Source organism: Myotis yumanensis, unplaced genomic scaffold (genome assembly GCF_028538775.1).
Source record: "Myotis yumanensis isolate MYYU_CA2020_CCGP unplaced genomic scaffold, mMyoYum1.0.hap1 SCAF_10, whole genome shotgun sequence".
Classification (NCBI taxonomy): domain Eukaryota; kingdom Metazoa; phylum Chordata; class Mammalia; order Chiroptera; family Vespertilionidae; genus Myotis; species Myotis yumanensis.
The window spans coordinates 33779501-33806298 of record NW_027223761.1 but is presented as its reverse complement, the minus strand read 5'-3'; the positions used below and the strand labels follow the sequence as shown (position 1 = coordinate 33806298).

At 36.0% G+C, this 26798-nt stretch overlaps 1 protein-coding gene and 1 pseudogene across 3 annotated transcripts in view; both read left to right on the top strand.

The window, feature by feature from the left end:
• The window catches only part of FAR1 (fatty acyl-CoA reductase 1), a 66580-nt gene extending 41081 nt beyond the window's left edge, over nt 1-25499 (top strand). For 2 of the 3 annotated variants that reach the window (XM_070428274.1, XM_070428275.1), the window contains 8 exons: nt 706-883; nt 2395-2439; nt 2561-2688; nt 3889-3956; nt 5427-5598; nt 13123-13252; nt 16828-16955; nt 21821-25499. In XM_070428274.1, the coding sequence (XP_070284375.1) occupies nt 706-883; nt 2395-2439; nt 2561-2688; nt 3889-3956; nt 5427-5598; nt 13123-13252; nt 16828-16955; nt 21821-21983 (1012 nt within the window). In that variant the 3' untranslated portion in view covers nt 21984-25499. The remainder of the gene's footprint in view (nt 1-705; nt 884-2394; nt 2440-2560; nt 2689-3888; nt 3957-5426; nt 5599-13122; nt 13253-16827; nt 16956-21820) is intronic. The other variant, XM_070428273.1, reaches the window with a different exon arrangement.
• On the top strand, nt 6080-9515 carry LOC139019066 (small ribosomal subunit protein uS8-like; annotated as a pseudogene).
• Nucleotides 25500-26798: the final 1299 nt, after the last annotated feature.

The following is a 26798-nucleotide window of genomic DNA, read 5'->3' as shown; positions in this document are numbered from 1 at the left end:
TCTCTCTCTCCCCCTTTTCGCTCTAAAAATGAAAACAAAACAAAATATATCCTCTGGTGAGAATAAAAACAACAAACACAAAAAAACTCAGAAAAACACTAAGAAGTTTCTAAAAATAATAGCTGCAGATGGAAATGATGCCCTAATTAAATTTTACAGCATGATTCATTTTATTTTATTGTTTACCTTAATTTCTGTTAGTCTCATTAGTGAGAGCATACAGTTTTCAGTAATATTGAGATTACTAGATCTTTTCTATTAATTATAAATGTATGTTCATTGCAGATGTGTATAAGTAATATGTTATGGTGCTTGGAATTCCTAATCTGAAATATAATTCCTGATCTGAAACCCATGGGTCCAGATATATTTTGGAATGAATAGTCACACTAAGTGAGTTCTCTAAAAAAAAAAAAAGCAAAAGATCATAAATAAGTTCAGATCAGCTTTACTATCTACCAATATGATTTATGAAAGAACTCTAGATTTTTGGACCTTTTTGGATATAGAAATTGGGTATAAGATATATGGACTTGTATTTGATGTATAATGAAAGGAAGACTAACTTGCATATTTTTAGTGAGAGTTGTCAAATAATTTGGGTCAGAGCAACAGATATGTTTGGATATGCAAAGAAAGGTTTTTAAATTTTATTTTATAGTAAAACATCTGAAAATATTTTTGCATGCTTTCTTTGTTTACCAGATGGATGGATGATGGCTTAGTAAATGATATCACGCCCAAATTAATAGGAGACAGACCTAATACATACATATACACAAAAGCATTGGCAGAATATGTTGTACAACAAGAAGGAGCAAAGCTAAATGTGGCAATTGTAAGACCATCAATTGTTGGTGCCAGTTGGAAAGAACCTTTTCCAGTAAGTTGTTAGAAATCTTTTAAATAATTGTAATTAAAAATTTTAAAAGAGTTGGCAGTTTTTTATTTAAGAGCAGATGTTATTCACTAAATATGACTTGATATGGCAGATCTGTTTCCATTCATAGAAAGAGTCATGTCTATTGGTATATTTATTTATAGTATGTTTGTTTAGGAATGCTGATTAACATTTTAAAAATCTTAATTGGGACTATGATGTTATCTCGATCAAAGGCAATCTTGCCCTATACTTTTTCTTTGTGATTGATGAGCTTGGACTTTTGATACATCAACATTTGTTGGCTTTAAAAATTATTTACTGACTAGTGACCCAGTGCACGGATTTGTGCACATTGAAAGGAAATTAATTAGAAGATGGCCAGTGGGATGCAACTGGGCAAGATGGGCCAGACACGCCCTGGAGCCAACCTCCCATGGTCCCTCCCCAGCGGAGTAAGCGGGGTCCCTCCAGCAGGTGGGATCTGTTGGTCTGGCCTATGGGGATCAGGCCGAAACTGGCTCTCGAACATCCCCAGAGGGGTTCCAGAGTGCAAGAGGGCACTCTGCAAAGTTGCTGTCATACAGTGTGTGGAACGCAAATGCAAGTGTGCAGTAAACCAGATTCGGGGCTGGCAGTGACCCAGCAACAGCATGACCCATGGCTGGAGGTAGACTTGCGCGGCCCTGCGAGGAATTGGGCTCTCTCCTCTCTGGTTTTGGGGTGCATCACCTGAGAACCTTTGCTGCCAAGTCACTGCAGCTCAGCAGTTCCTGCATTGAGCATCTGCCCTCTGGTGGTCAGTGTGCATCATAGCAACCGGTCGGACAGGCAGAGGGACACTTTTATATATATAGATTAGCTTCCCTTGCAGAAGTGAACGGAATAGAGATGAAAATATTCAGGATCTTATTTTATTTCATTTGCTTCTTAGTACCAAAAGGAGGCAAGCCTTCTAAGAGGTAGATGCTTCCCTGTATAGATCACAAGCTAAAAAAGATATGAGAGAGTTCTATGATATATAGGAAAGGAAGGCATTATGGTATTTCTGAATCTCTGGAGTAAGAGCAAACATAGATATAAATTAACAGACAAGTTGACTTAGGAAAAACCTAGGTTTCTATGATAGTAAGTGAATGCCTTTTGTTGCTTTGACAATTCTGTTTTCCTCTGTTTTATTCAGTAATTTTGAGAATAATTTACCAAACTTGAACAGGCTTTGTTTAACAAAAATATTTGACAGGTATAAACTCCTTTTTGTAAAATTCTCCTTACAGAGAATTAAAAGAAGAGTAGGTAACCCCTTGAAAATGATTTTACTTAGCCATTTGCAATCCCAGAGAAAGATTGCTTCTATTTAAGATGAGGAGAAATAGTCTGACCTGAATCTAGTCTAATTTTTGGTTTTTAGAATAAAATTACCAAATACATGTGTGGAGTTGCAGATTTCATGTAATAAATCCCTAGCTTCATAATATTTATAAGCTTCCTACTTTTTTTCTTTTTGGTATTAGGGATGGATTGATAACTTTAATGGACCAAGTGGTCTCTTTATTGCGGTAAGTTCATCTTTTGATTTATTTAATATTCTATATTTTCTTTTGTTTTCTGTATACCTTTATATACATATATGCACTCTGATTTATGTATCTTAAGGTGTTGTTTTTAATTTTAACAAAGGCAGGGAAAGGAATTCTTCGAACAATGCGTGCCTCCAACAATGCCCTTGCAGATCTTGTTCCTGTAGATGTAGTTGTCAACACGAGTCTTGCAGCAGCCTGGTATTCCGGAGTTAATAGGTATATGAGGTGACAATGTTGCTTGTTAAATATATAGTAACTGAGAAGGGAAAACAGAGCTACTGACTAATATTAATCCCTCAATCCTGACATTCTCATATCGATATATAGGGTGTCCCCAAAAATGTATACATTGAATAATTAGGAAGGCAGTTTCATTAAAATACATTTCATTTTCAAAATTAAGCTATCTGCTGTTAAAGTGTGTATATATTTTTTTGGGACACCCTGCATATCAATTCCAATTAGCTTATTACAGGCAATAATAGCAAGTGGTTCTGTCAGCAGTAATTACGAGTTAACGTGAACTCTCATGTACTAACTATAGGATAGGCAAGTTAATTAGGTAGTAACAATGAACCCACCTCCAACTGATGATTTTTTTTAATCCAAACTAAAGTGTGGTATGAACTTTGCATAAAGAGCTGAAAATTCACAGAGAATGGTTTATATAAATCAAACATGTCACACTAGAGCAGCTTTAATCAACTCATGGAGCCTCCTTTTAAAAAGTGGTAGCATTTCAGGTAACACCTAAACTTTGAGCTATTCATTAACTTTTGTTTTCTAATGAATAAACTGCCATTATTTTTGAAGTCAGTATTTTTTATGTTTTAAAAAAGGGATATTATTATATGAATATATGGTTTCTGGTAAAAGGGAATCAGTCCATGATATTTTCAAATAGAGCCTCTGAAAATGGGAAGGAGATAGGAAGATCTGAGATTATTTGTTGTTTTTCTTACATTTATTTTGTTAATCCTCACCGGATTTTCCATTGATTTTTAGGGAGAGGGAAAAAGAGAGAGAAACATCAATCCATCGATTGGTTGCCTCCTGCACAAGCCCCAATCAGTGCCCAACCTGCAACTGAGGTACATGCTCTTGACCAGAATCGAACCCGGGACCCTTTGGTCCCCAGGCCAACACTTTATCCACTGAGCCAAACTGGCTAGAGCGTTTTCCTTACATTTAAAAACACACTTCTACTCATACAAGGAATAAAAATATAAAAAGAAAAAAAGTCAGTATTTTTAAAGTAAAAATATTGGTAGGGGAGGGGGAAAAGTCGTAAATCTTTTAAGGATAATTTAAACAATGTAGCAAAGGTACCATCCTTATTTTTTCCTACTTGAAATCGTGTAAGATTTAGATTGGACAAGTTTGGCCTCTTTTTATCTTTCATTGATTTGATCTTTGTTTTTGCAGACCAAGGAACATCATGGTGTATAATTGCACAACAGGCAGCACTAATCCTTTCCACTGGGGTGAAGTTGGTATGATTTTACTTGTGTTTTTGAATGTTAGAGTAAATCTTAAAGAACTTAAAATATTCTCTGAGTTTTAATGTCAGAATAACCCATGAGACATTAAGGCCATTGAGTTCCAAATTTAGTCTTATTTTAATTGCCATCTTAAGAATATCTACCAATACTACCTTGTTCTTAATAGTGTTTTCCAAATTTAAAAATATCCTGCTGTATAATCCCACCTTGCCCCACCCTTATCAGACCCTTACTGTTTTTCTGTTGCTATTTGCAGCAACCCTTGTAGGTACCTGTGGCATGGAAACAGCTTTTTTCTGTCGTGGGCACTCTCGGTGCTGATGTTGCCTGTCCGTAGGCAATAAATAGCAGTAAATAGCACTTCCAACTACAAGAGTTGGTATATCTCAGGAACTAGCTAGTGGCCCAAAGAGTAATAAATAGAGTTAGCAAGTAGGATGGGTACATTTTGCCAAAATAATTTCCTTAATCTATTTAAACTTACAAATTTATAGCGGGTAGTGTGTATGCTAGTATAACTTTAAAGCCTACTGAAATTGAATCATTTTTAAATTGTTAGTTTATGTTTTAAAATTTAAAGTAAAATATATTTATTGCATTGATTTAGTAATAGGTCTTATTTTACCTTTAATTGAAAAATTTTTGTTATCCTTGTAAATCAGTTTTGATTGTAAAGCAAATCTTTTATGTCCTTTCTCCTAAGGTTTTTCTAGGGCATTTTTATTTCAACTTAAAGATTGGCCATTAGAGCACAAAGGGGAAAAAAAATCTAGGGAGATTTTAATGTTATGATAATTATTTAAATAAAGTTCTTTTAATAATTTTAAAACACTTTAAATACGAGGTGTTGCTTTATAATCTCTCATTATGTTCCAAAGTTCCTTAAAAATTGTTGAACACTATTTTTTTAGTGAATATCTCAATATACATTTTCATTGAAGTATTAACATAGATGATTATAGATTTGATTGTGTTGACATTGCATAGACTAAAATTATGGCAGAAGTTAATTTGGGTTGTTTTAAGGTGTTGATGTATGTTAATTTGAGCAACTTAATTATTCATAAGCAAAGGATGATGATTTTTCTTTTTTAAGTAAGTACTATAATAAGAATCTGAAAAGAGGAACAGAAAGAAAGAAGCTATTGTGAGAGGTGAAATAGAGAAAGTGACATTGTAAACTGACATTCGTAAAATATTAAAAGCATTTTTGAGAGTAAATTTTAGCAAAAATTCATCTAAATAAAATTCATAAACAGTGGCAGTTCTAAAACCAATTGAGTTCAGCAGTCTAATACTCATATTCTCTTAGCTACTTTAGAGAGTAGAAAAGTTTGTCTTTTAAATGAGTGAACTCTGACATCTTTGGTAAAATATTTTGCTTTGTAAAATACATGATTTTTTTTCAAAACTTCATTACATGGTTATTATCAAAGCTGTTACACAACTTTTCTTCCTCAGAATACCATGTAATTTCCACTTTCAAGAGGAATCCTCTCGAACAGGCCTTCAGACGGCCCAATGTAAATCTAACCTCCAATCACCTTTTATATCATTACTGGATTGCTGTAAGCCATAAGGCCCCAGCATTCCTGTATGATATCTACCTCAGGATGACTGGAAGAAGCCCAAGGTAATGGTGACTAGCTCTGTCTTATCTGTTCCTCTGACTGTTAAACAACCCTTGCTTACACTAAAATGCCTATTAACTCTGTATTTGTTTATGCTTATAAGGCTTAATGGCCTTTTATGAATGAGAAGACTTGAACTTAAGATTTTGTCAGAAAAGCAAAGGTAGTGTTGTAATTCACTGTAGTTTATTCTGAAGTTTCAATGATAAGTTACCATGTGCTAAATTCTAGGTCTAACTTTAGGTATTTTTTTCTGAATAACAAATAACATTCAAAATGCTTTGATGCTTATTTTCCCTACAGGATATTATCTAAATCATTTCTTCAAGATGAATCCTTTAAACCAAGTATTCAGGCGCCCCAATATTAAGTTGTATTCCAACAACTTATTGCTTCATTATTGGAAGGGTGTCAGACATACAGTACCTGCATTATTGCACGATCTTGCACTCAGGTTGACAGGTCAGAAACCGTGGTAAGAGGAATAGCAGTAAATACACTATGTATTGGTAAGGTGGTGGAAGCTTGCTGGAGAGACGAAAAGTCGCTAGCATGAGCTTTACCTCTAGAATTACTAACCTGATTAATCACAATCACAATCAGGATGCTAAGACATTTCTTAGAAATTGGGGATATTTGGGAAAACCGTGGTTTCAGCTTATTGGGCCATTGATCCTCCAAAATCCCATAATGTAGGAAATGTCCAACATCAAGGTTGTCATTGCTATTATAAGCTGAAATTGAGCTCTTCTCTTCCCCTTAAAAAACATAGGGGTAGTTTTATAGGGGTTTAATGTTAAATTGTTTTGCTTTAAGTAGATTGTGCAGTTTTATATGAAAAATGTAGGATGCTTTTAGAAAATTGCTTGAATTGTCTCAGCTGCCCATTCAGCTTATAATATGTTAATTACAGTTTTTGACTAATTTCCAGGTTGAGAATATCATATTTTTTAAGAAGTTAATAACAAATGGAAAACTTTCTGTTTTCCGCTAGTTGTTACAGCCTTTCTTTTTGCTTTCCTTTCTTTTTTTATTGAAGCTCCACAAACTTACATAAAGTCCTCCTGTCTTTCCCAAAATTATAGTTAAATGTCCCATAAAATATGTTTTAACTACATTGGCATTACAGTGGAGTCTTTGATTGTAGAGTTCAGGATTTGAGTATTTGTGTATAAAGAAGGTAAGGTTCTGATTCCAAAACTTGCATCAGTTGCTCAAAAAGTAAAAGTGAAGTATCTGCCAGTTATAGTGTATCAGGATCTGAGTTACTTGTAGGGATTTTCTGTAGATTCAGTTGTCCATTATGTTTCTAACTTTTAATGTTAATATTGAAATATGTGAGAGGTGTTGAACAACTTTAGGTAAAGAAATACTTAATGGAAAAAAGGCCCACAATATTTCCAAGATATTTTCAAATTTTCTAGAATGATCTGAAAAGTACAGTATTTGTCATTGGCAGCATTCTTTGTGGCTAAAAAGTAGATGTAAATTTATGAGTGATGGCAGTGCATACTTTCTTGATATTAATAAAGTTGTTGCAATTTAGAACAGAGAAGTCACAACTAGGTCAAAAAAGTAAAACAGGTTAAATATATCACAATGCCTTAGAGAAAAATGGGGCTTAGTAAACTTAAAAATGAGTGAGTTACCAAAGTTTATTAAATAATTTACACTAGATGTTGCTACATAGCAAGTCATATCATTAATAGTGGCTTAAAACGGCAGCTATAATTTTATTATTTTTTTCAATTTATTATTTCTCTTAGCCTGTGTTTATAATAGTTGCCTTCTTAACCTACTTCTTGCCCATAAAAGGTTGGAAGCCCCAGGGCAACGATCAGCTTCTGTAAAGGGCTGTATGGTTCCTGTTGAAACTACTCAACTCTGCTGTTAATTGTAGCCTCCACCTTGCAATTACTCAATTAGACATTTACAATTACTCAACTAGCTATCCATAGACAATATGCAATTGAATAAGCATGAGTGTTCCAATACAACTTTATTTACACGAACAGGTAGATTTGGCCCCAAGGCTGTGGTTTGTTAATCTTTGATCCAGAGGCCTCTTTTCATTTTGTACTATCTATGTCCCTTTCAGTGTAAACTGATATGATTCCTTTTAAACTTGTGGGTTTCCCATATATCTATTTAAAACAATCTCCATTAGACCAAAGCCATACCCACAGATCTCTTTGAGACATGTCCATCTCTGTCTTGTATGAGGTTACTATGGATGGGATAACTCCCTTACATCATAGATTCTTGTCTCTTAGATCCTTAGACTAGCCTCTTAGTTCCTGCCTCTTTAAACAGTAGGGCTTCTATAAGACATTTCTCTAAGATCTGGAATAAGCCTTTTGTTAGAAAGTTTCTATGAGGTATGTTGAATTAACTCAAAAAGCGTCTGGAGGCTTTGGCTAGAAATAAACAGTAAAGACTTATTCAAGGGTTTTAGGGTTTACAAACCAGAAACACATAGCTAGGCAATACCCAGAATATTTTGAAGAAGAAAGAAAAGTTTAAAGATTTTATAGTAAAAAGTACATTCTTGAGAAGAATCTGTCCTGCATTCTTAGCCCTAGGTTTGGTCCAGGATAGTTATTTGTCAGATGTTGGTTGATCTGGCTAATGGATGTCAGGTGGTCTGGATATGTAACTTTTTCAGGGGCTAATCAGAGAGTTGTCTGAAGGTCTGATTTATGTCCAGGTATTGACATACAGAAAGTTGATATATATACAGGCATTGACACAGGACTGAAAAGTTCAAATTTTAAGTTCCCAGACTATTTAAAACAAGAATAGAATTGTTTTCTCATGCCTTAACCTACTTGGTTTTAGTAATTTTGAAGCTTGACTATAGCAATTTCATTTTATTTATTTATTTTTTAAAATATGTTTTTATTGATTTCAGAAAGAGGAAGGGAGAGGGAGAGAGAGATAGAAGCATCATTGATGAGCAAGAATCATTGATTGGCTGCCTCCTGCTAGCCCCCCACTGGGGATTGAGCCTGCAACGCGGGCATGTGTTCTGACTGGGAATTGAACCATAACCTCCTGGTTCATGGGTTGATGCTCAACCACTGAGTATACTGGCCAGGCAATCCATTTTATTTCTTCACTCTGTTTTCCTCAGGTACTACCTTAGATCTTTTTGAGGTATTAACCAAAAATCTTACATTTGCATCCTGGATTTGACCCATGCCCAGAAGCCATTCTGGGCTCTTTCCACCCTCTTTCTTTCTTTCTTTCTTCTTTTTTTTTTTTAAATATATTTTATTGACTTTTTTTCTTACAGAGAGGAAGGGAAAGGGATAGAGAGTTAGAAACATGGATGAGAGAGAACATCGATCAGCTGCCTCCTGCACACCCCCTACTGGGGCTGTGCCCGCAACCAAGGTACATGCCCTTGACCGGAATCGAACCTGGGACCCTTGAGTCCGCAGGCCAATGCTCTATCCACTGAGCCAAACCGGTTAGGGCTCCACCCTCTTTCTATGCTGTCATAAATGCACTTGCATGTTCTGGCTGATGCTCTCAAGAGTATCAACAATGCCAAAAACAGAGGCAAACACCAGGTTCTTATTAATCTGTGCTCCAAAGTCATCATCTGATTTCTAATTGTGATGATGAAGCATGTTTATGTTGGTGAATATGAAGTTACTGATAACCACAGAGCTGGGAAAGTTGTTGTGAACCTCACAGGCAGGTTAAACTAGTGTGGCGTAATCAGCCCCAGTTTTGATGTACAACTCTAAGATTTATAAAAGGGCAGAACAATCTGCTTCCATCCCGTCATATTGGTTTCATTGTACTGACACCCTCAGTAGGCATCATGGACCATAAAGAAGCAAGATGAAAACACACAGGAGGGAAAAGCCTGGGATTCTTTTTCTAGTGGTGTAATGCAAATGTGCAAGTAAAATGCCTCAGTGTGGGGGGGGGGGGGGGGGGGGATTCCTGGCTGGCATTTTATTTATTTTTAAAAATATGTTATTTATTGATTTGAGAGAGAGAGAGAGAAACTTCAGTTTGTTGTTCCACTTATTTATGCATTCATTGGTTGCTTCTTGCTGTGCCCTGACTGGAGATTGAACCTGCAAACTTGGCATATTGGGATGACGCTCCAACAAGCTGAGCTACCCAGCCAAGGCTGGCTGGTATTTTCATTTCCTCTAAATACCACTCAAACAAATAGTTCAGTTTTTAAATATCACCTTTGCCTTCTTTGAGGAAATCTTGGCTAGATAATCAAGTTAGGTGTAGTTTCTATTTTTCATGTTATCATAGGCAACAGTTTTGTTCTTCTATCTCCCAACAATATTTTTGTCCCTTTCCTTCAAGGCCTCAAACAGCAGGTTCATTTAAGCCCTTTAAGGCTTCCACTAAAATCCTTTTCTTGGTCCTTCCAGGTTTCACCATGGTCTCTTCAAGAGCCTTTTAGATTCTACCACTTGCTCCTAAAGGCAATGCATATTTTAGATTTTTATTATAGCAGCCCCACAATCCTAGTACTAAGATCTGTTCCTGTTATCTGTGCTGCATTGCGAAGCACCTCCAACTTAGTCTCCAATGATTTCTCTGGGTCAGGAATTCTAGAAGGGTTTGGCTTTGTGTTTCTGTCCAAGAGTATTTCCAGTGTTTGCAGTCATACAGGAATGAGCAGGTACACTGGAGCGGGAGTGGTAAAGGAGAGAAAGGGTACAGAGAAACTATGGTGGCCCGGCATCTTTCTCTCTTCATGTAGTCTCAGAGCCTCTCCATGTGGTCTCTCCACTTGGACTAGTTTGGGCTTCCTCACATCATGGCAGCCTCTAGGGGAGTTGGACAGCACATGGCAACTGAAGGCTTCAAGGGTGAGTATTCCAGCAAGCAAGGCTTAGAAAGCTTCTTCACCTTTTCTTACTACTCTTGGAAATCACACTTTCATTTCCACTTCATTCTATTGGGTATAAGGTACCGTCACCTCTTGATGGGAAGATAGTCAAGGTGATATTATAGGTAAGCATGTAGGATGGGAGATAATATTACAGCTACCTTTGGAAATTAAAATCTGCAAATAGGAAACATCAAAGGAAGAACCTTGAGGTTTGCCCTGTGTGAGGCTTTCAAATCAGGAATCATCCTTGACCTCTGGGAGCTTATAGTCTAAGAGCAAAAAGAAACATAAAGACTTTTTAGTTAGGCTATTTTATTAATGTTAAATATAGTCTTATAGTTTATATTATTTAACTTGTTCAGATGTATACTGAGCAAGGCACTGAGCTTTATATCTTATATTGGGGCCTTACTACTTCTACATTAATGTCAATCATATCATTAATGGTGTCCATTTTACTCATTTACATTAATCTGAATGTCAGCCAGATAAGTATAATTCAGACATGCATCATAAGAATCCTGGTTAATACTCTGTAGGGACTAGGAGGTATGATATTACATGTAGAAGTTGTATAGATTATTCACTCTAGCTCTTGAAATGTAGCTATTTCATCACTGCTCAAAATGACATTTTAAAAAAGTGGTTCCATAGTCTTATTTTTTGGTTTATTTAGCTTAACTCTTTAGCTTAACTTCAATGAGCTTAATATTTTTTAATCTGAGGACAGTTTTGCCCCCTTCAGGGGACATTTGGCAATATGTGGAGATATTTTCAGTTATCACAACTCAGGGAGAGGTAGTAGAAACCAGGGATGCTGCCAAGCGTCTTAGAATGCACAGGACAGCCCCCACCAAGAATTATCTGGCACAAAGTGTCTAGTCCTGGACTAGATGACCATTAAGATCTTGTTCTACTCTAAAGGATTGTGATTGATTAATTTTTGCTGGTTGTCATAATAAGGAATAAACAAATACTTAGACTATAGGACAATATAGTGCCAGGCATTTGCCCTTACGCCAAGGGTGATGGTGCAAAGTTGTGATTTTTCTTAATCTGCCATAAGTTTGATAAATAATAGTCTATGAACTTTACAAATTTATGGCCTTTCAAATTTTCTTTTCCCACCCCAATTTTTTATTGTAATTATTTTTTAACGGCTGAATCAGTGATTGGTTTTAGGGTAATTTCTGTCACTTGAATGAATTGAAGACTAGGTGAGAATTGTCAGTGCAAAGAGGTTAGGAAGAAAAACTTTAATAAGCTGTATGTTGGAAAACCACATTAACCAAATATGTTTATTTATGTGATTCAAATATACTATACTGGCTGTGATAGTCAATATTGATTTAATTACAAATTTCTTGTATCTTTTTGTTGTTTTTTAGAAAATTGTATAATCTCTTATCTAAAAGCAGAATGTCTTCTTTTTTTCCAGCAAGTGCTGTCTATCTTTAGGAACTATTTTTTTCCAAATACAGCCTTTTGAGGCTCACTAATTCTTTTCATGTTTAATGGAGGTTTTGTAATTGCTTTCTTGCATGAACTAGTTTTTCTTTACATAGTCCATGCTACCTCATTTTATTTTTTTCAATATTCTCGATTCAGGATATCTTTCTAAATGTATTAAATGTGTCATCAGAATTGCTTAGCTAATTATGTTACTGTTTTAATTCCTCCTTACCCCCTCATTTCTAATGTTCTAATTTCCCCCCATTTCTAAAGTTCCTGATTTTGGGACTCTAAATTACATATAATGCTAATCCTTATTGTGGGACTATAAATTGAGGGATTTTTTTTTTTTTTTTTGGTATTTCTTCACAAATTATTTTTCTATTTATCAGAGATTAGGAATTTTTGGTGTGTGTTTTGTTTTGAAAAGTTCTTTCTTCCCTACTTATCATTGATAATTATTGTATAGATGTTACTGCTCGGGTTAATGTTATGATATCAATGACTTATAGTAAGCCATGATATTTAAAATGATAGGTTTAATGATTAGGGCCCTTTGCCCTTTTAAAAAGAAACAAATAAAACAGTATCTCACTTCCTTATTTCTATAAGGATGGATCTTGGGGATTTGGGAAGGTGAGTAAATATTTCAAAAAGTTTTCAGCATGAGTCATTGATTTCATAGCACAGCAAGATGATCAAGAATGGTATTTGTCAGTGTTAAAGAGAAAGTTATTTAAAGATCTATATATAGAAAGTTGACTAAATGGCAAACGAATATTTCTGTATAATGTAATATAGAATGTTATGAATTCATAGGAAATCTTAGTAAAATGTAGTTTAAGGAACAAAAAGCAAGGGAATTCTAATTGAATCCATTATTATTATATGTAGAAACTTGACCTTTTAAAGCATTGAATTTCCTTTGAAAATTAATTTCATGTATCAACAGAACTTTAGGTAGTAGTAAATTCATTTGCTGCTGCTTAAAATTTGTTTTTTTACACTTTGGATTTATGAAATAATTTTCCAAGATACAGAAATATTCTTATTGCTTGCTGGTTGGTACACTTATTGAATTACGTATTATGATTTTACTGTTAATGTCTCAATTTACAAACTGGTGCCATGGGTGGTGATGAGATTTTTTTTTTCTAATCTATGCAGAATATGAATCTGTCATTTTCTTATAATACAGGATGATGAAAACAATAACTCGTCTTCACAAAGCTATGATGTTTCTTGAGTATTTCACAAGTAATTCTTGGGTTTGGAATACTGACAACGTCAATATGTTAATGAATCAACTAAATCCTGAAGATAAAAAGGCAAGTATTTTCAGTTTTATATTAGAAAATAATTAGACAGCCATGAGCAACCTGAGAAATAATTGGATATTTTTCACAATCATTATGCAACAAGAAAGTCATTGATTTATTTATAGTCTCATTAAAAGCTTCAATCATAATTGTTGGTGATGAAATAAAATTGCTCTACCTTAGAATTTATAACGTATTTAGATGTGGCAGTATGATTTGGATTTACAGTATGATTGCAATGTTCATTTTTTTTTTCTTTTAATGTCAGGTTGAAAGAGAACTTTAGCTTCTTTATGCATTTTCCCCCCAAAACACTTCGTTTTCTTTGAATTTTAAGAAAAACCTTCCCTCAGAAATTGTTTTTCACATACTCTTTTACTTTTTATCATTCCAAACACATTTCTCCCTCTCTGTTAATTTGAAACTTTAACTCTTCATGTGTATTCTTTTTGAGGTTACCTTAGATATTTTAATGTGTATACCTAACAAAGTCTAAATTAAGCAACTTCTATAGCCTCTTCCTTAGTGAGTATATTCAGGACCTTACTAAAATGTTTTATCTGAGATCTTTCTTCTAGCTTCCTTTCTCTTCCACTTCTTTAAACATTTTTTTTAAATGCCTTATTTAACTCGGTATATCCAAAACAATATATAATTTGAACAAAAATTTAAAGATTACTTAAAATTTTTAAATTATATAAAGGATAGTTTACTTTGTATTTTTCATACTGAGCCTTCGAAAGCCAGTGTGCATTTTACACTTCACAGCAATTCGGGCTAGCCATATTTCACATGTCCATGAGGTGCATGTGGCTTCTTGTGGCTACCACATTGGATAGTGCAGATTTAGTCTATTCTGCTGGTTCGGCATGACAGGTTCTCACGTGCGCTATCTCTCTGCCCACTTCTGTGTGTGCTAGGTTTACTTCTTTTTCACCCTTGCTCTGAGGATACAGCTTTTTGGATTCTTACGTTTTTGCAGGAATATTCTATAAGACTCCTTAATTTATGGGGCCATAGGCTTTAGAGCCAGTCTTCTTCTCTTCAAAGCAGAAGGTCTAAGTCACTAGGGTCCTGCAGATTGGCTCAAGTTGAAAGATTTATGGCTTCTGCTGATTCCATACTCCCCGCCCCCCTTGCCTTCCCACCTTACACTATCCATTCCAATGCACAACATATAATGCTGAATGGATTATTAGAAAATGAGCACTCAGGTGAAGAAATAGAAATTACCCCCAGAAGATTCCCCTTATAATCTCTCCCAATCACTACCTCCTCTCTCCTAATCTGTTGTGAATTTTTACACTGTTAGTGTTACACATTTTTTAACTTTACACAAATTATATATTTTTTCATTCTTTTGTTGATAGACATTTGAGTTATTTTCAGTTTTTGGTTATTGGGAGTAATGCTTCTATGAACCACATGCACACAATTGTGTAGGATATATATCTAGCTGAATCAAAGGGTATTCATATGTTCAATTTAGTAGATAATGCCAGTTTTCCAAAGTGGTTGTATTAATTTACCTCCCAAGTGACAGTTATGAGAATTCCTTTTAATCCACATCTTCTCCAACATTTGGCATTTAAAATTTTAATTTTAGCCACTTTGGTGGTGTGTAGTGGTATCTCAGTGCATTTCATATTACATAAAAAGCTTATATAGACATGCCAAAAATGTCAATAATCCTATTGAAAAATGGGCTAGAGAGATGAACAGTTTATAGAAAAAATAATTCTTAAATTTTTTTTAGCCATATGAAAAGATAAACTCATTCATAAAAATGAAAATACAAATTAAAACTAGACTGAGATATTTACTCCTGAGCAGATTTGCAAAAAATGCAAACTATCAACATACTCTGGTGAAGCCTTGGGCAAATGGGCATTTTCCTACATTGCTGTTAGAAATGTATATCTTTTTCCATCCTTTTATGTTCAACTTTTCTGTATTCTTATCTCTCAGTTATTTCTCTTATAAATAGCAGATGAATTTTTTTTAGTCTGACAATTTTTTACCTTTAATTGGAAAATTTAATCCATAATGTAATTTCTGGTAATTTTTAATTTAAATCTGACTCAGTGCTTACAATTTGTCCCACCTGTTTTAAGTTTTTTTGCTTTCTTTGAGGTTATTTTTATAGTTGTGTATTTTCCCACTTGTATTAGTAACATACAAATATATTAATTTTTATGCTGTTTTTGTAGGTTACTCTAGAGATTACAGCATCCTTCCCTAATTTGTCAATGTCTAATATAATATTGATAATTCCAGCTTTTCTTGGAAAATGCGAGGACTAACACCTCTCTGCTATTGCTTTTACATATATTAATTGTGTATGTGTTATATGCCTCATAACCATTATTATTGTTGTAGTCTATGCAATAAGTATTCATTATTCTCATTGCAGTCTATGCAATAACTATTCATGTATAGATTTATCAACGTAATTGTTTTTTTCTTTCTTTTTCCATCTCAGATGTCAATCTGGAATCATTTTCATTATGCCTAAAGAGTGCCTTTCAGTATAATTTTTCTAGTGTGGGTTGTCCAAGGATGTCAGATTGTCTCAGTTTTTATTCTTCTGGGAAGATATTTACTTTTCAAAGATATTTGTGCTGGTGTAGAATTCTGTGTCAGCAGTTTTCTTTGAGCACTTGGAAAACATCTCATAGTGTTGGCTTCCCATTTTCTTTTGAGAAATCAACTGTCTTTCTCTTTTACTTTCAACAGTTTTACTCTGACATACTTAGATGTTTGTGTGTGCATATAGTATATTGTGAGTTTTGAACCTGTGCCTTGATGTCTGATTATTTTTTTGAAAATTTCCAGCCAGTCTTTGGTTCCATCCCTTTTCACTCTTCTGTGGGAATCTAATTACACTTTTGTAACAATTTATTTATGGTATCTTTTTGGGGCGGAGGGTGGGTGGTAGAACTTACTGTGTTCAAGTAAGTGATGGTATATAGTGAATAGTCTGTTTATCCAAATGTATGGAGCACTGAGTAGTGCATGGCCCTCTCATTTTGTTATGAAATACCATTTTTATAAGGCTGTTTATTCTAGATTTGCCTACCCTTTTCATCAAGATGGCCAAATTACTGTTGTTTAAACTCCTAAACCAGCTCTCATAACATTCTTTTTCCTGATGTCAGTAATATTCTCTAAGAAAATTAATCTATATGGTATGCAGGATATTCAAGAAGAGAGACACTATAGATACAAACTGGAAATAAACAAATGCACATATAAATATATGTGAAGAATACATAAATCTATTTGGATAATGGGATTTTGTCTTTTTTGGGGCGGGGGGATGTTGCAGGCATCTCTTCACACTTGATACACTCTTTAAATGCTAGCCTGAGTTTTCAGATTATCGTCTCAAATGTTTCTGTGTTTAAGGAAAGGTATGGAATAGGAATAAGAACTTTTTGTGAATAGCAGTAAGATTTTAAAAGTTAATACTGTAAGCATTTTGTAATCATGTCATTTGGAATTAGCCTTTAGAAAAACTATGAATTTTTGACTAGCTGTGAAAAAAATTAAGAAAGTAACCAGTAATTTTTTTGTTTATGTAGACCTTTAATATTGATGTAAGGCAGTTACATTGGGCAGAGTACATAGAGAATTACTGCATGGGCACTAAGAAATATGTTTTGAATGAAGAAATGTCTGGCCTCCCTGCAGCTAGAAAACATCTGAACAAGTAAGTTTTACATGGGTTTGATTTCCTTTTGTCTTCTTTATTACAGTGGTGTTTTGTTTTTTTACAGTGGTGGTTTTTTTTTTAATTTGTTTTGTTTTTTTATAAGCTGGTATATTGAATGGAAGATATTGCTAATAATCTATCGTATTTAGGAAAAGTTCTTACCTTTGGACTGGAACTTTGGTAGTATTGATTTAGCCTAATATTGTTGAAACTTGATATCTTCGTCTATTTACTCTTCCTATGTGTAGGTGTAATTTAGTTTTTTGTTGTTGTTGTTTAATATATTTTTATTGATTTCAGAGAGAAAGGTAGAGAGAGAGATAGAAACATCAAAGATGAGAGAGAATCATTGATTGGCTGCCTCCTGCATGCCCCGCACTGGGGATTAAACCCGCAACCTGGGCATGTGCCCTTGGCTGGAAGCGAGCCCAGGACCTTTGAGTCCACAGGCTGATACTCTATCCACTGAGCAAAACCGCCTAAGGCTGGTGTAATTTAGTTTTAAAAATCGCTATTATCATTCATTATATTGCTATTGAAGAAGTAAATATATTAGGAGAAAATAAAAATATATTTTAAACTGGAGGTAATTTATTTATTTTATGTTTTTTTTCACCCTACTCTATCTTTGGAAGAGGAAAATAGATATATTAATACATCATTTAACATGGAATTTTTGTTTGTTTATAAAAGAGCTATAATTATTCCCCTTAGTCTTTTATAAAGTAACTTGAGGCCCAGTGCACGACATTTCGTGCACTGAGTAGGGGGGGGGGGGGAGCCCTCAGTCCGGCCTGCACCGTCTTGCAGTCTGGGACCCCTTGGGGGATATCCGACTGCCTCGGAGGTGGGCTGCGCTCACCTGCCGTGAGCCCAGCTTCTGGCTGAGCGACGCTCCCTCTGTGGGAGCACACTGACCACCAGGGGGCAGCTCCTACGTTGAGCGTCTGCCTCCTGGTGGTCAGTGAATGTCATAGCAACCAGTCATTCTGCTGTTCAGTCAATTTGCATATTAGCCTTTTATTATAAGATTGTTTAAAAAACTGCCCTAACCGTTTTGGCTCAGTGGATAGAGCGTCGGCCTGCGGACTCAAGGGTCCCAGGTTCGATTCCGGTCAAGGGCATTTACCTTGGTTGCGGGCACATACCCAGTAGGGAGTGTGTAGGAGGCAGCTGAATCGATGTTTCTCTCTCATCGATGTTTCTAACTCTCTATCCCTCTCCCTTCCTCTCTGTAAAAAATCAATAAAATATATTTAAAAAAAAATAAAACCATACACACAGAAAATAGAAGAGGAAAAATCACTGTTAATCCATCATTCAGAAATGCAGTTAAAAGTTTAATAGCGGTCTATTTTATTAGTAGTTTAGTGAATACCATTTTTTTAAAAAATAAATCTTTATTGTTCAGATTATTACAGTTGTTCCTCTTCTTTCCTCCCATAGCTCCCTTCCACCCGCTTCCCACCCCACCCCATGCCCTTACCTCCCCACTGTCCTCGTACATAGGTGTACGATTTTTGTCCAGTCTCTTCCCTCACCTTCCACACCCCCTCCCCCCTGAGAATTGTGAGTCCACTCCCTTTCTATGCCCCTGATTCTATTCCATTCACCAGTTTATTCTGTTCATCAGATTTTTTATTCACTTGATTTTTAGATTCACTTGTTGATATGTATTTGTTGTCACTTTGTTGTTCATAATTTTTATCTTTACCTTTTTCTTCTTCTTCCCCTTCTTAAAGAATATCCTCTAGCATTTCATATAATACTCGTTTGGTGGTGATGAACTCCTTTAGCTTTTGCTTATCTGTGAAGCTCTTTATCTGACCTTCAATTCTAAATGATAGCTTTGCTGGGTAGAGTAATCTTGGTTGTAGGTTCTTGCTATTCATCACTTTGAATATTTCTTGCAACTCCCTTCTGGCCTGCATGGTTTCTGTTGAGAAATCAGCTGACAGTTGTATGGGTACTCCCTTGTAGGTAACTAACTGTTTTTCTCTTGCTGCTTTTAATATTCTCTCTTTGTCTTTTGCCCTTGGCATTTTAATTATGATATGTCTTGGTGTGGTCCTCTTTGGATTCCTTTTGTTTGAGGTTCTCTGGGCTTCCTGGACTTGTAAGTCTATTTCTTTCACCAGGTAGGGGAAATTTTCTGTCATTATTTCTTCAAATAGGTTTTCAATATCTTGCTCTCTCCCTTCTTCTGGCACCCCCATAATTCGGATGTTGGTATGCTTGAAGTAGTCCCAGAGGCTCCTTATACTATCTTCATATTTTTGGATTCTTTTTTCTTTTTGTTTTTCCGGTTGGGTGTTTTTTGCTTCTTCATTTTTCAAATCTTTGACTTGATTTTTGGGATCCTCTCATCTGCTGTTGGACCTCTGTATATTATTCTTTATTTCAGTCAGTGTATGCTTAATTTCTGATTGGTCCTTTTTCATATCCTTGAGGGTCTCATTAAATTTCTCAGAGGTTTCTAGAAGATTCTTGAGTAACCTTATAACCGTGGTTTTGAACTCTATATCCAGTATTTTACCTTCCTCCATTTCTTTTGTTTGTGACATGTTTGTCTCCGCATTTTGGCTGCTTTCCTGTGTTGATAGAGTGGCTTTGTGTGCTAGGTGCCCTATAGGGCCCAGTGGCTCAGCCTCCCTAATTACCTGAAGTTGACACTGTTGGTGCACCCCTTTGTGGGCTATGTGCACAGTCTTGTTGTAGTTAAGTCTTGATTGCTGTTGGTATCACTGGGAGGAATTGACCACCAGACCAATTTGCTTTGAGGACCAGCTGTGTCTACAATGGGAGAACTGCTGTGCTGGAGACACCCTTATGGAGCAGGACTTGCTTCCGTGGGGTTTTGGTGCTCACTGAATCTGCCCCTTGAGTGTGTCTCTTATGGATGTGAAAAGTTGTACTCTGGTATGGTCTCACTTTGACCACTGGGTACACTGGCTCTTGGATCTCCAAGGAGGTGCAAAGTCAACCACTGCCTGAGGCCACCCAGCAGGAGCTACAGAGAGATCTGCAGATTCCTTCTCTTTGTTTGGGGTTTGGAAGTGCCTAGATGAGGCCCAGCTGTGAAGCAATGCAGGCTGCTGTCTAAGCCTTCTTTTGGAAGCTTTGATGCTCTTTGACATAGCTGCAGTTTGTTAAGTTTTAGATTGCAAATGAACAGGCCATTCATATGCAAAAGCCTCTGCTCACAGCTTGGGTGGGGTTGTAAATTGGGTGGGGTGGGGTGTCAGGGAATCATCAGGATGGAGCAAACTGCAATGGCTGCCAGTCTGCTGTGCCTCGGAGAGGTCCTGGGGTCTCTGTGTCTTGTGGCCCAGTGCAGGAACAATGATTACTGCAAGCTCCTCTGTGAGAAAGCCACCCTCGCATTCCAGCCCGATGCCAGACAGTCCAGTTTCTCCCCGTATGAGTCTGGGTCCCCAGAGTCTTGCCTGGAACTGAAGTTCAGAACAATTGGGAGCTTGTATCTCCCTCCCGATTGAAAAAGACAACAGCATACCCAGTTGCCAGCCCATTTCCTCACCTGCCTCCATACCTCTGCACCCCCTACCAGCTTCAGTGTGCTTTTCTCTTTCCTTCTAGTTGTAGAATTTCCACTCAGCCAGCCTTCCCGGGGTTCTGGATGATATCTGTTTTGTCTTTTAGTTTAGTTTTGATGTGGTTGTGCAAGGCAGCAAGTACAGGTGTGTACCTATGCCGCCATCTTGGTTCCTCCTCTTCCCGTGAATAACATTTAAAAAAAAAATGATTTTAGAGAGAGAATGGAAGAGGAGAGAGAGAGAGAGAAACATTAGTTTGTTATTTCACTTACTTATGCATTCATTGATTGATTCTTGTGTGTACCCTGACCGGGGATAGAACCTGCAACCTTGCTAAAACAGGATGACACTCTTATCAACTGAGCTACCTGGCCAGGGCCGAATTAGTTTAATTTTTATAACAGTTTTCAAGATTTTCACATTATTCTTCTTGTGCTTCCAACTCTATGAGGCTTTGTAGGGCAGTTGCATAGATAAGGAACTGAGGTTTAGGGAAATTGAGTTTGCCTAGGTCATATTGTATTAAGTGGCAAAACAAACCATGACCTTTTGACATGTAATTCAAAGCTCTTGTCTACACCAATTGTTCATACGTTGTAGTCCTATTTTACCCTGCCTGTTGAAGTTAATGGACTGTATGTAACATTACTGCATACCTAAAGGTTTGCATTCCTTTCTAACACCATTAAAAAGCATCTGAAGTGTTTTGAAACAAGAGTAAGATAATGTACCTGTTACTTTGAGAATGGCAAGTCCTATCTAGAGCTAGTACCATGTTTCATTCATGAATGAGTTCTTGGTCTTTGGTCATGTGACTATCAGCTATAATGGAAGGGGTAAAGTTTCCTGACAACTTGTAAGCAGCTAAAGATGTCACAAAAATGTTTATTTTGTTTGTAGGGTGATGTATGTAATGTACAAACCTTTTTAGTTTAAAGGAAAAAGTGCCAAACACATAAGGGACATGTCTGTTTTACCTCCAGTGTACTTGCTGCCTAGCACAGTACTGGGCACACAAAAGGATGCTCAATACCTGCTGAATGAATAACTTTGCATCCCAAGTATACTGTTATAAAAAAAAAGCTTTGTGTTATTCGTTGTTAATAGAGGTAATACATTGTTTGATAGACTACGGTCAGGTGACTTTTGCTAACTTTCTAACTTAAGGACTTTTAATTAGTTTTTAAATAAATTTCAAATTAATATGGATTTGAGTTTTATGTTAAAAACTAAGTATTAACTATGTGCCATCCAGCAATATTTTATTCTAGAAAATATGATCTAATAGGTCTCTTGATTTGCTTTCAGGTTGAGGAACATACGTTACGGTTTCAATACCATCCTTGTGATCCTGATCTGGCGCATTTTTATTGCAAGATCACAAATGGCAAGAAACATCTGGTACTTTGTGGTTAGTCTGTGTTACAAGTTTCTGTCATACTTCCGAGCATCCAGCACTATGAGATACTGAAGACAAGAATTTAGCATTAGAACATCTATGCATATGTGGTGGTCTAAATGCACAAATGTAAAATGTACTTAAGTCATCTCACCTTTTGTCAAGATATTAAATCATCTTAGATCGGAGTGTGGAGTAAATTATGGTACATTTTATGTAACATTTTAAATGTTTATGCTCATAAAAATCTAGTGAACACACTGTGGTATGCTAGCTCAAATCTGCAATAGCCACCAAAACCATGACGTAATATTTTGATCCCTTGGGAAAAGGGGTGGGGTGAGGGTAGGAGTGGGGATATGGGAACACTGACCAGTATAACTGTGCAATTCTGGAACATATTAATTAAAATATGCCTTAACATACAGTGAATTCTAATTTTTAATATTTAGTGCAGTGGAAAGCATTTATTTGGAAAGGAATATTAGCTAAGTTGGTAGATATTTGATTCTTCAGTGTTTGATTTTTTCATCAGTTGAAATTTTGTTAAAATTATAGCCAACTTATTTTCACATTATCTTGTAAGTTATTGAGTGGTCTCAGACATGAAAGACATGTTCTCATTTTTCTTTCTCTGATTAGAGGTCTGATGCATATCATTTTCCTATAAGCAATCAGTTGCTTTCATAATCAGAAGGCTATATATTCTAAAGATCCCACTGGATCTAAATGGGTTTGAAAATCCATATCAATATGCTATGTGTTTTTTTGAAGGGAAATTAAAATGAATTAAATAAGACTGTTAGCATCAAAAAATAAGAATACATTTTTCTTGTCCACATAATGACCAAATAGAAATCAATCCTGTGAGATGTTCATGTTTTGAAGCTGGAGGATTTCTTAAGACTTTGGCAAATGAGGGCTGGCGGGGTTGGGGAGGATTCACCATACTTGTGCTCTCCTCCCTTTATAAATGTTTTTAATGAGACTTTAAAAAGGCTTATGCTGTCTTTCCAATGAAAACTGAAAGTGCATTATTATGGAAAAATGTTTTTGCAGGTAGATATAACATTAAAAAAATATTCTTACATGTGTGTAAACACATACTAACTTTTGACCTTGAGAACTGAATTCCCACAAGAAAAATAAAATAATGCATAAAATAATGTGTATTAAATTAAATAAAGGACTTTATTTACTTACCACATAAAGTAGCAAACTGTTGAATGAGTTTGAAGATACCATTTATTTTTTCTGCATGTGGTTTTAGCTTTAGAAAGAAATGCACTATAGAAACAAGTAATAGCAAGAAAATTAATGTATATTTTAATGATATATTATAATTCCCTTTAAACCTTAATAGTAGTTAACTCTCCTTACTGTTTTATATTTTGTTGAGCAAATTGACCAGCATAACATGTTTTAATTTAGCTGATCAAGTTGTACTATATTTAAATCATCAACAGTATATCTTGAATATGTTTAATGAGGTCAGTTCATAATACAAAAACTTACATAGAACTTTACATCTTAATTTTCTTTGTCAGTTTAAATGCAATGTATAAAAAGTTTATTTTGTTATTGTGAAAAAATGAAATGTAAAGGAAATCCCCTTCTTCCATGCAGGTGTGTAATCTTGAAAAGGAAAAATGCTTCCATGTTGAAGCCACATTTTCTGTAGTAAAACTTTAAAACATTATTTTAAAAGAAATATGAATGTAAATATGCATATGTATATATATATTCTTTGGGATGACACTGAAGTTTCTGGTCTAGGACCATACCTTGTATAAGGTGTGAGAGACCATGACAGTGTCTAAAGATGGAGTAAAAGACAATGCCTTTGATTTAAAGTGGCCCCCATAATCAACTATAGGTGCTCTGTACATTGAGAGCTCCATCTCTTCAAATGTGTTTCCCTAGTGTGTTGAGAACATGCTCACATTTGTATGATTTTTACACTTTTGCCAAATATACTGAGAATCAGATGAATTGTCTTTGTATCTTGAAAAAGATTCAGGTACAATTTCAGCAGGCATGTGAAATACATATGGGCTGTATGCCTTTTGAACATGTCATTGTTCTTAATAATCTAACTTAAAGAAATGCTATCTGGGAGGGTGCTGAGGCCACTGCATTAATTTTGTGTGTTCATTTAACAGAATTTGTTGTCAAAAGAAAGCTAATGAATAAATTAACATGTCATTTTGGAACTTAAAGTTCTAAAATTAGTATAAAGGGCACATGGATTGTTGATCCCCACTAACTAGACTTCAAGCTTAACTCGAACTTAAAAATTTTGGGAATCATTTATATTTGTCATTTGCTAGAAATGGTTTTTAGTTCTGTTTGATTATATTTTCTATACAAACTTAGTTTTTAACAGGATAGCCTAATAAATTAAATAAATTTAATATTTCATTTAACTTGGTAAAGCTGTATTGCAAAACATTTATTTTTCTTTCCCTATTCATTCTTGAGTCTATAATTGTGTCATATGCATTTGTCACTTGTGACTATATTTAGATTTGACTTGGCAACATTAATATGTCCTAAAACTCAACACAGAGAAGCATGGCAATATGTTCTTTGACTTAAGGATGGTATAAAATAAACATTCTTTGAATCTTTGTAATAAAGCATGGAAGCAGGGAGGAAAAAATCTTATTTCTCCCCTTTTTTTGTGTTTGTGTGTAGGAGCTGGTTCAGGGTTTTTTGCTTTTTGTTTTAAATGTAAATTGATACTCTTCTATACAAAGTAAATAGAAGCATTATTGGTGCCTTTGTTTATAAACCAGAAAGTAATAAATGAATCCCTATATTTCCATTATAGTATTTATTGTATTTTTACAATAATTATCTTGGAAATTACCAGTGAGATACTGTGGTTAGGCTTACAGGAAACATCCTCACTTATACTTCTTTCTTATCTCTTTTCGGGTGTACTCATCACTTCCTATATCCTAATTTTACTTATGCCCACGTTTCTTAGCATTTTAGGGAAGCAGATAGTCGGGATGAATACATTTTGTTAAAGTATTATTTTTATGTATTTGCTGAGATGAAATGGTCCTTTTCTTTTCTAAAAGCAGTATGAGAAGATTACCAGGGTGTTGTTAGGTTCCAGCTACTCTCCTCCACATTGAATATTATTTTAATAGAGACTGTGTAAAAGTAAGCATCAGGCTGGGGGTCAGGTGAGTGCAGATGGCCAAGCTTGCTCTTTGAGGCTGACTCCAAGCCCTGGCTTAAAACCATTAGCACTGACTTGCTCTTTTTTGAGAAAAACTCTCTAACTTTTTGCATGAGAAACTAGAGAAAGGAATGTGTGCTGCATAACTTGATATAGAAATGAATTAATTAATTAGTCTCTGGTAAAAGAAATATGAAATATTTTCTTACTGAATTAATATTTTTATCTCTAAGCATTTTCTAGTTTTAGGATGAATTTGTCTTTTTTTAAAATACATCTCTGCTACCCTTAAGATTCCTAAACAAGTCACCTTTGTCAATTGAGCATAGTTGTGCAAAATTGTTAAATACTTCCTTTGTTTTTTCTTAATTAAAGAAAAATTTGAGTAACATTAATTAAGTTTGATGTGCTCCTTTGCAAATTGATGGTTCTCAAATACATTTATATGGAAAGACAAAGTGTTAAGTATGAGTTTAGTATGTTTACTATATGCTCGAACTCAAATGGATAAGGCTATAAATGTCTCCCTATTTTTTGGCCACAGATCACAGACAATACCTGTAATCTTATACAAGAGAAGAGAAGGGTGGAGATTACCCCCTTCCCTGCCCTCACCTGCTTTTTTGGTTTCAATTTTGAACAAACACCTGAACCTAAATAGATAGATGAATGAAAACTAGAGGCCCGGTGCATGAAATTCATGCATGGGTGCGGTCCCTAGGCCTGGCTGGTGATAGAAGCGCGTCTGGTATGGAAGGGCAGGTCCCAGCTGACCTCTGGGCCCTGGGCAGCATCTGGGCCCCTGGGCCTCTGCGCGCCCCCTCCGCCTGAGTCATGGCGCCTGGGTCCCCACACGGAGATGTGTTGAGTGCAGCCGGACACTGTGGGCCAGGGTGCACCGTGGGCCTCTGGGCCACCCAGCAGTGCTTCATGGAAGCTGGATAGGCAATGCGCTCTCTGGCCTTGCAGACCAGTTCCTGCACGAACCCACAGGGAGCCCAACCAGCCCCTGTAGTCCCAGTGGCTGTGGCCCGGCTCACGCAGAAGAGGCTTCGCGGGTGTGCACCTGAGTGTGGTTGCGTGAGCCCTGGTGTCCCGGGAGAGGTTTAGCAGGAGGAGTGAGAGTGAGCTTGGCGGACACCCCACATTCTCACTGAACCTCCATTCCTGTCCTGCCTCCCTCCCCCCCCCCCCCCCCCCCCCGGCCTGGTAGCCGGCGAGAGGTTGCAGTGCGTCACCGACACCTGCCATGTTCTGCACCGCCCCCTGGTGGTCAGCGCATGTCACAACAATCGGTCGAACTGGTCTCCCGGTCAAACGACCACCCGAGGGGACAATTTGCATATTAGGTTTTTTTATTATATAGGATACTTGTCCCAGGATATTGTGTATTTATTTCATCAGTACTTAATTGTTTGACATTTAATACCTAATTTTCTGCTTTATGTTACATCTTTCACAGGTTCCTGTCATTTCTCCCCATTTGATTTTTGGTTTCTTTTTGTTCTTTTTTGTTTGTTTTGTTTTTTTGTTTGTTTCTTAATCCTCGACCCGAGGATATTTTTTCAATTGAGTTTTAGAGAGAATGGAAGGGAGATGGAGAGACAGAGAGAAACACTGATGTGAGAGAGACAGATCAATTGGTTGCCTCCTGCATGCCCCCGATCAGGGCTGGGAGCCTGCAACCAAGGTTT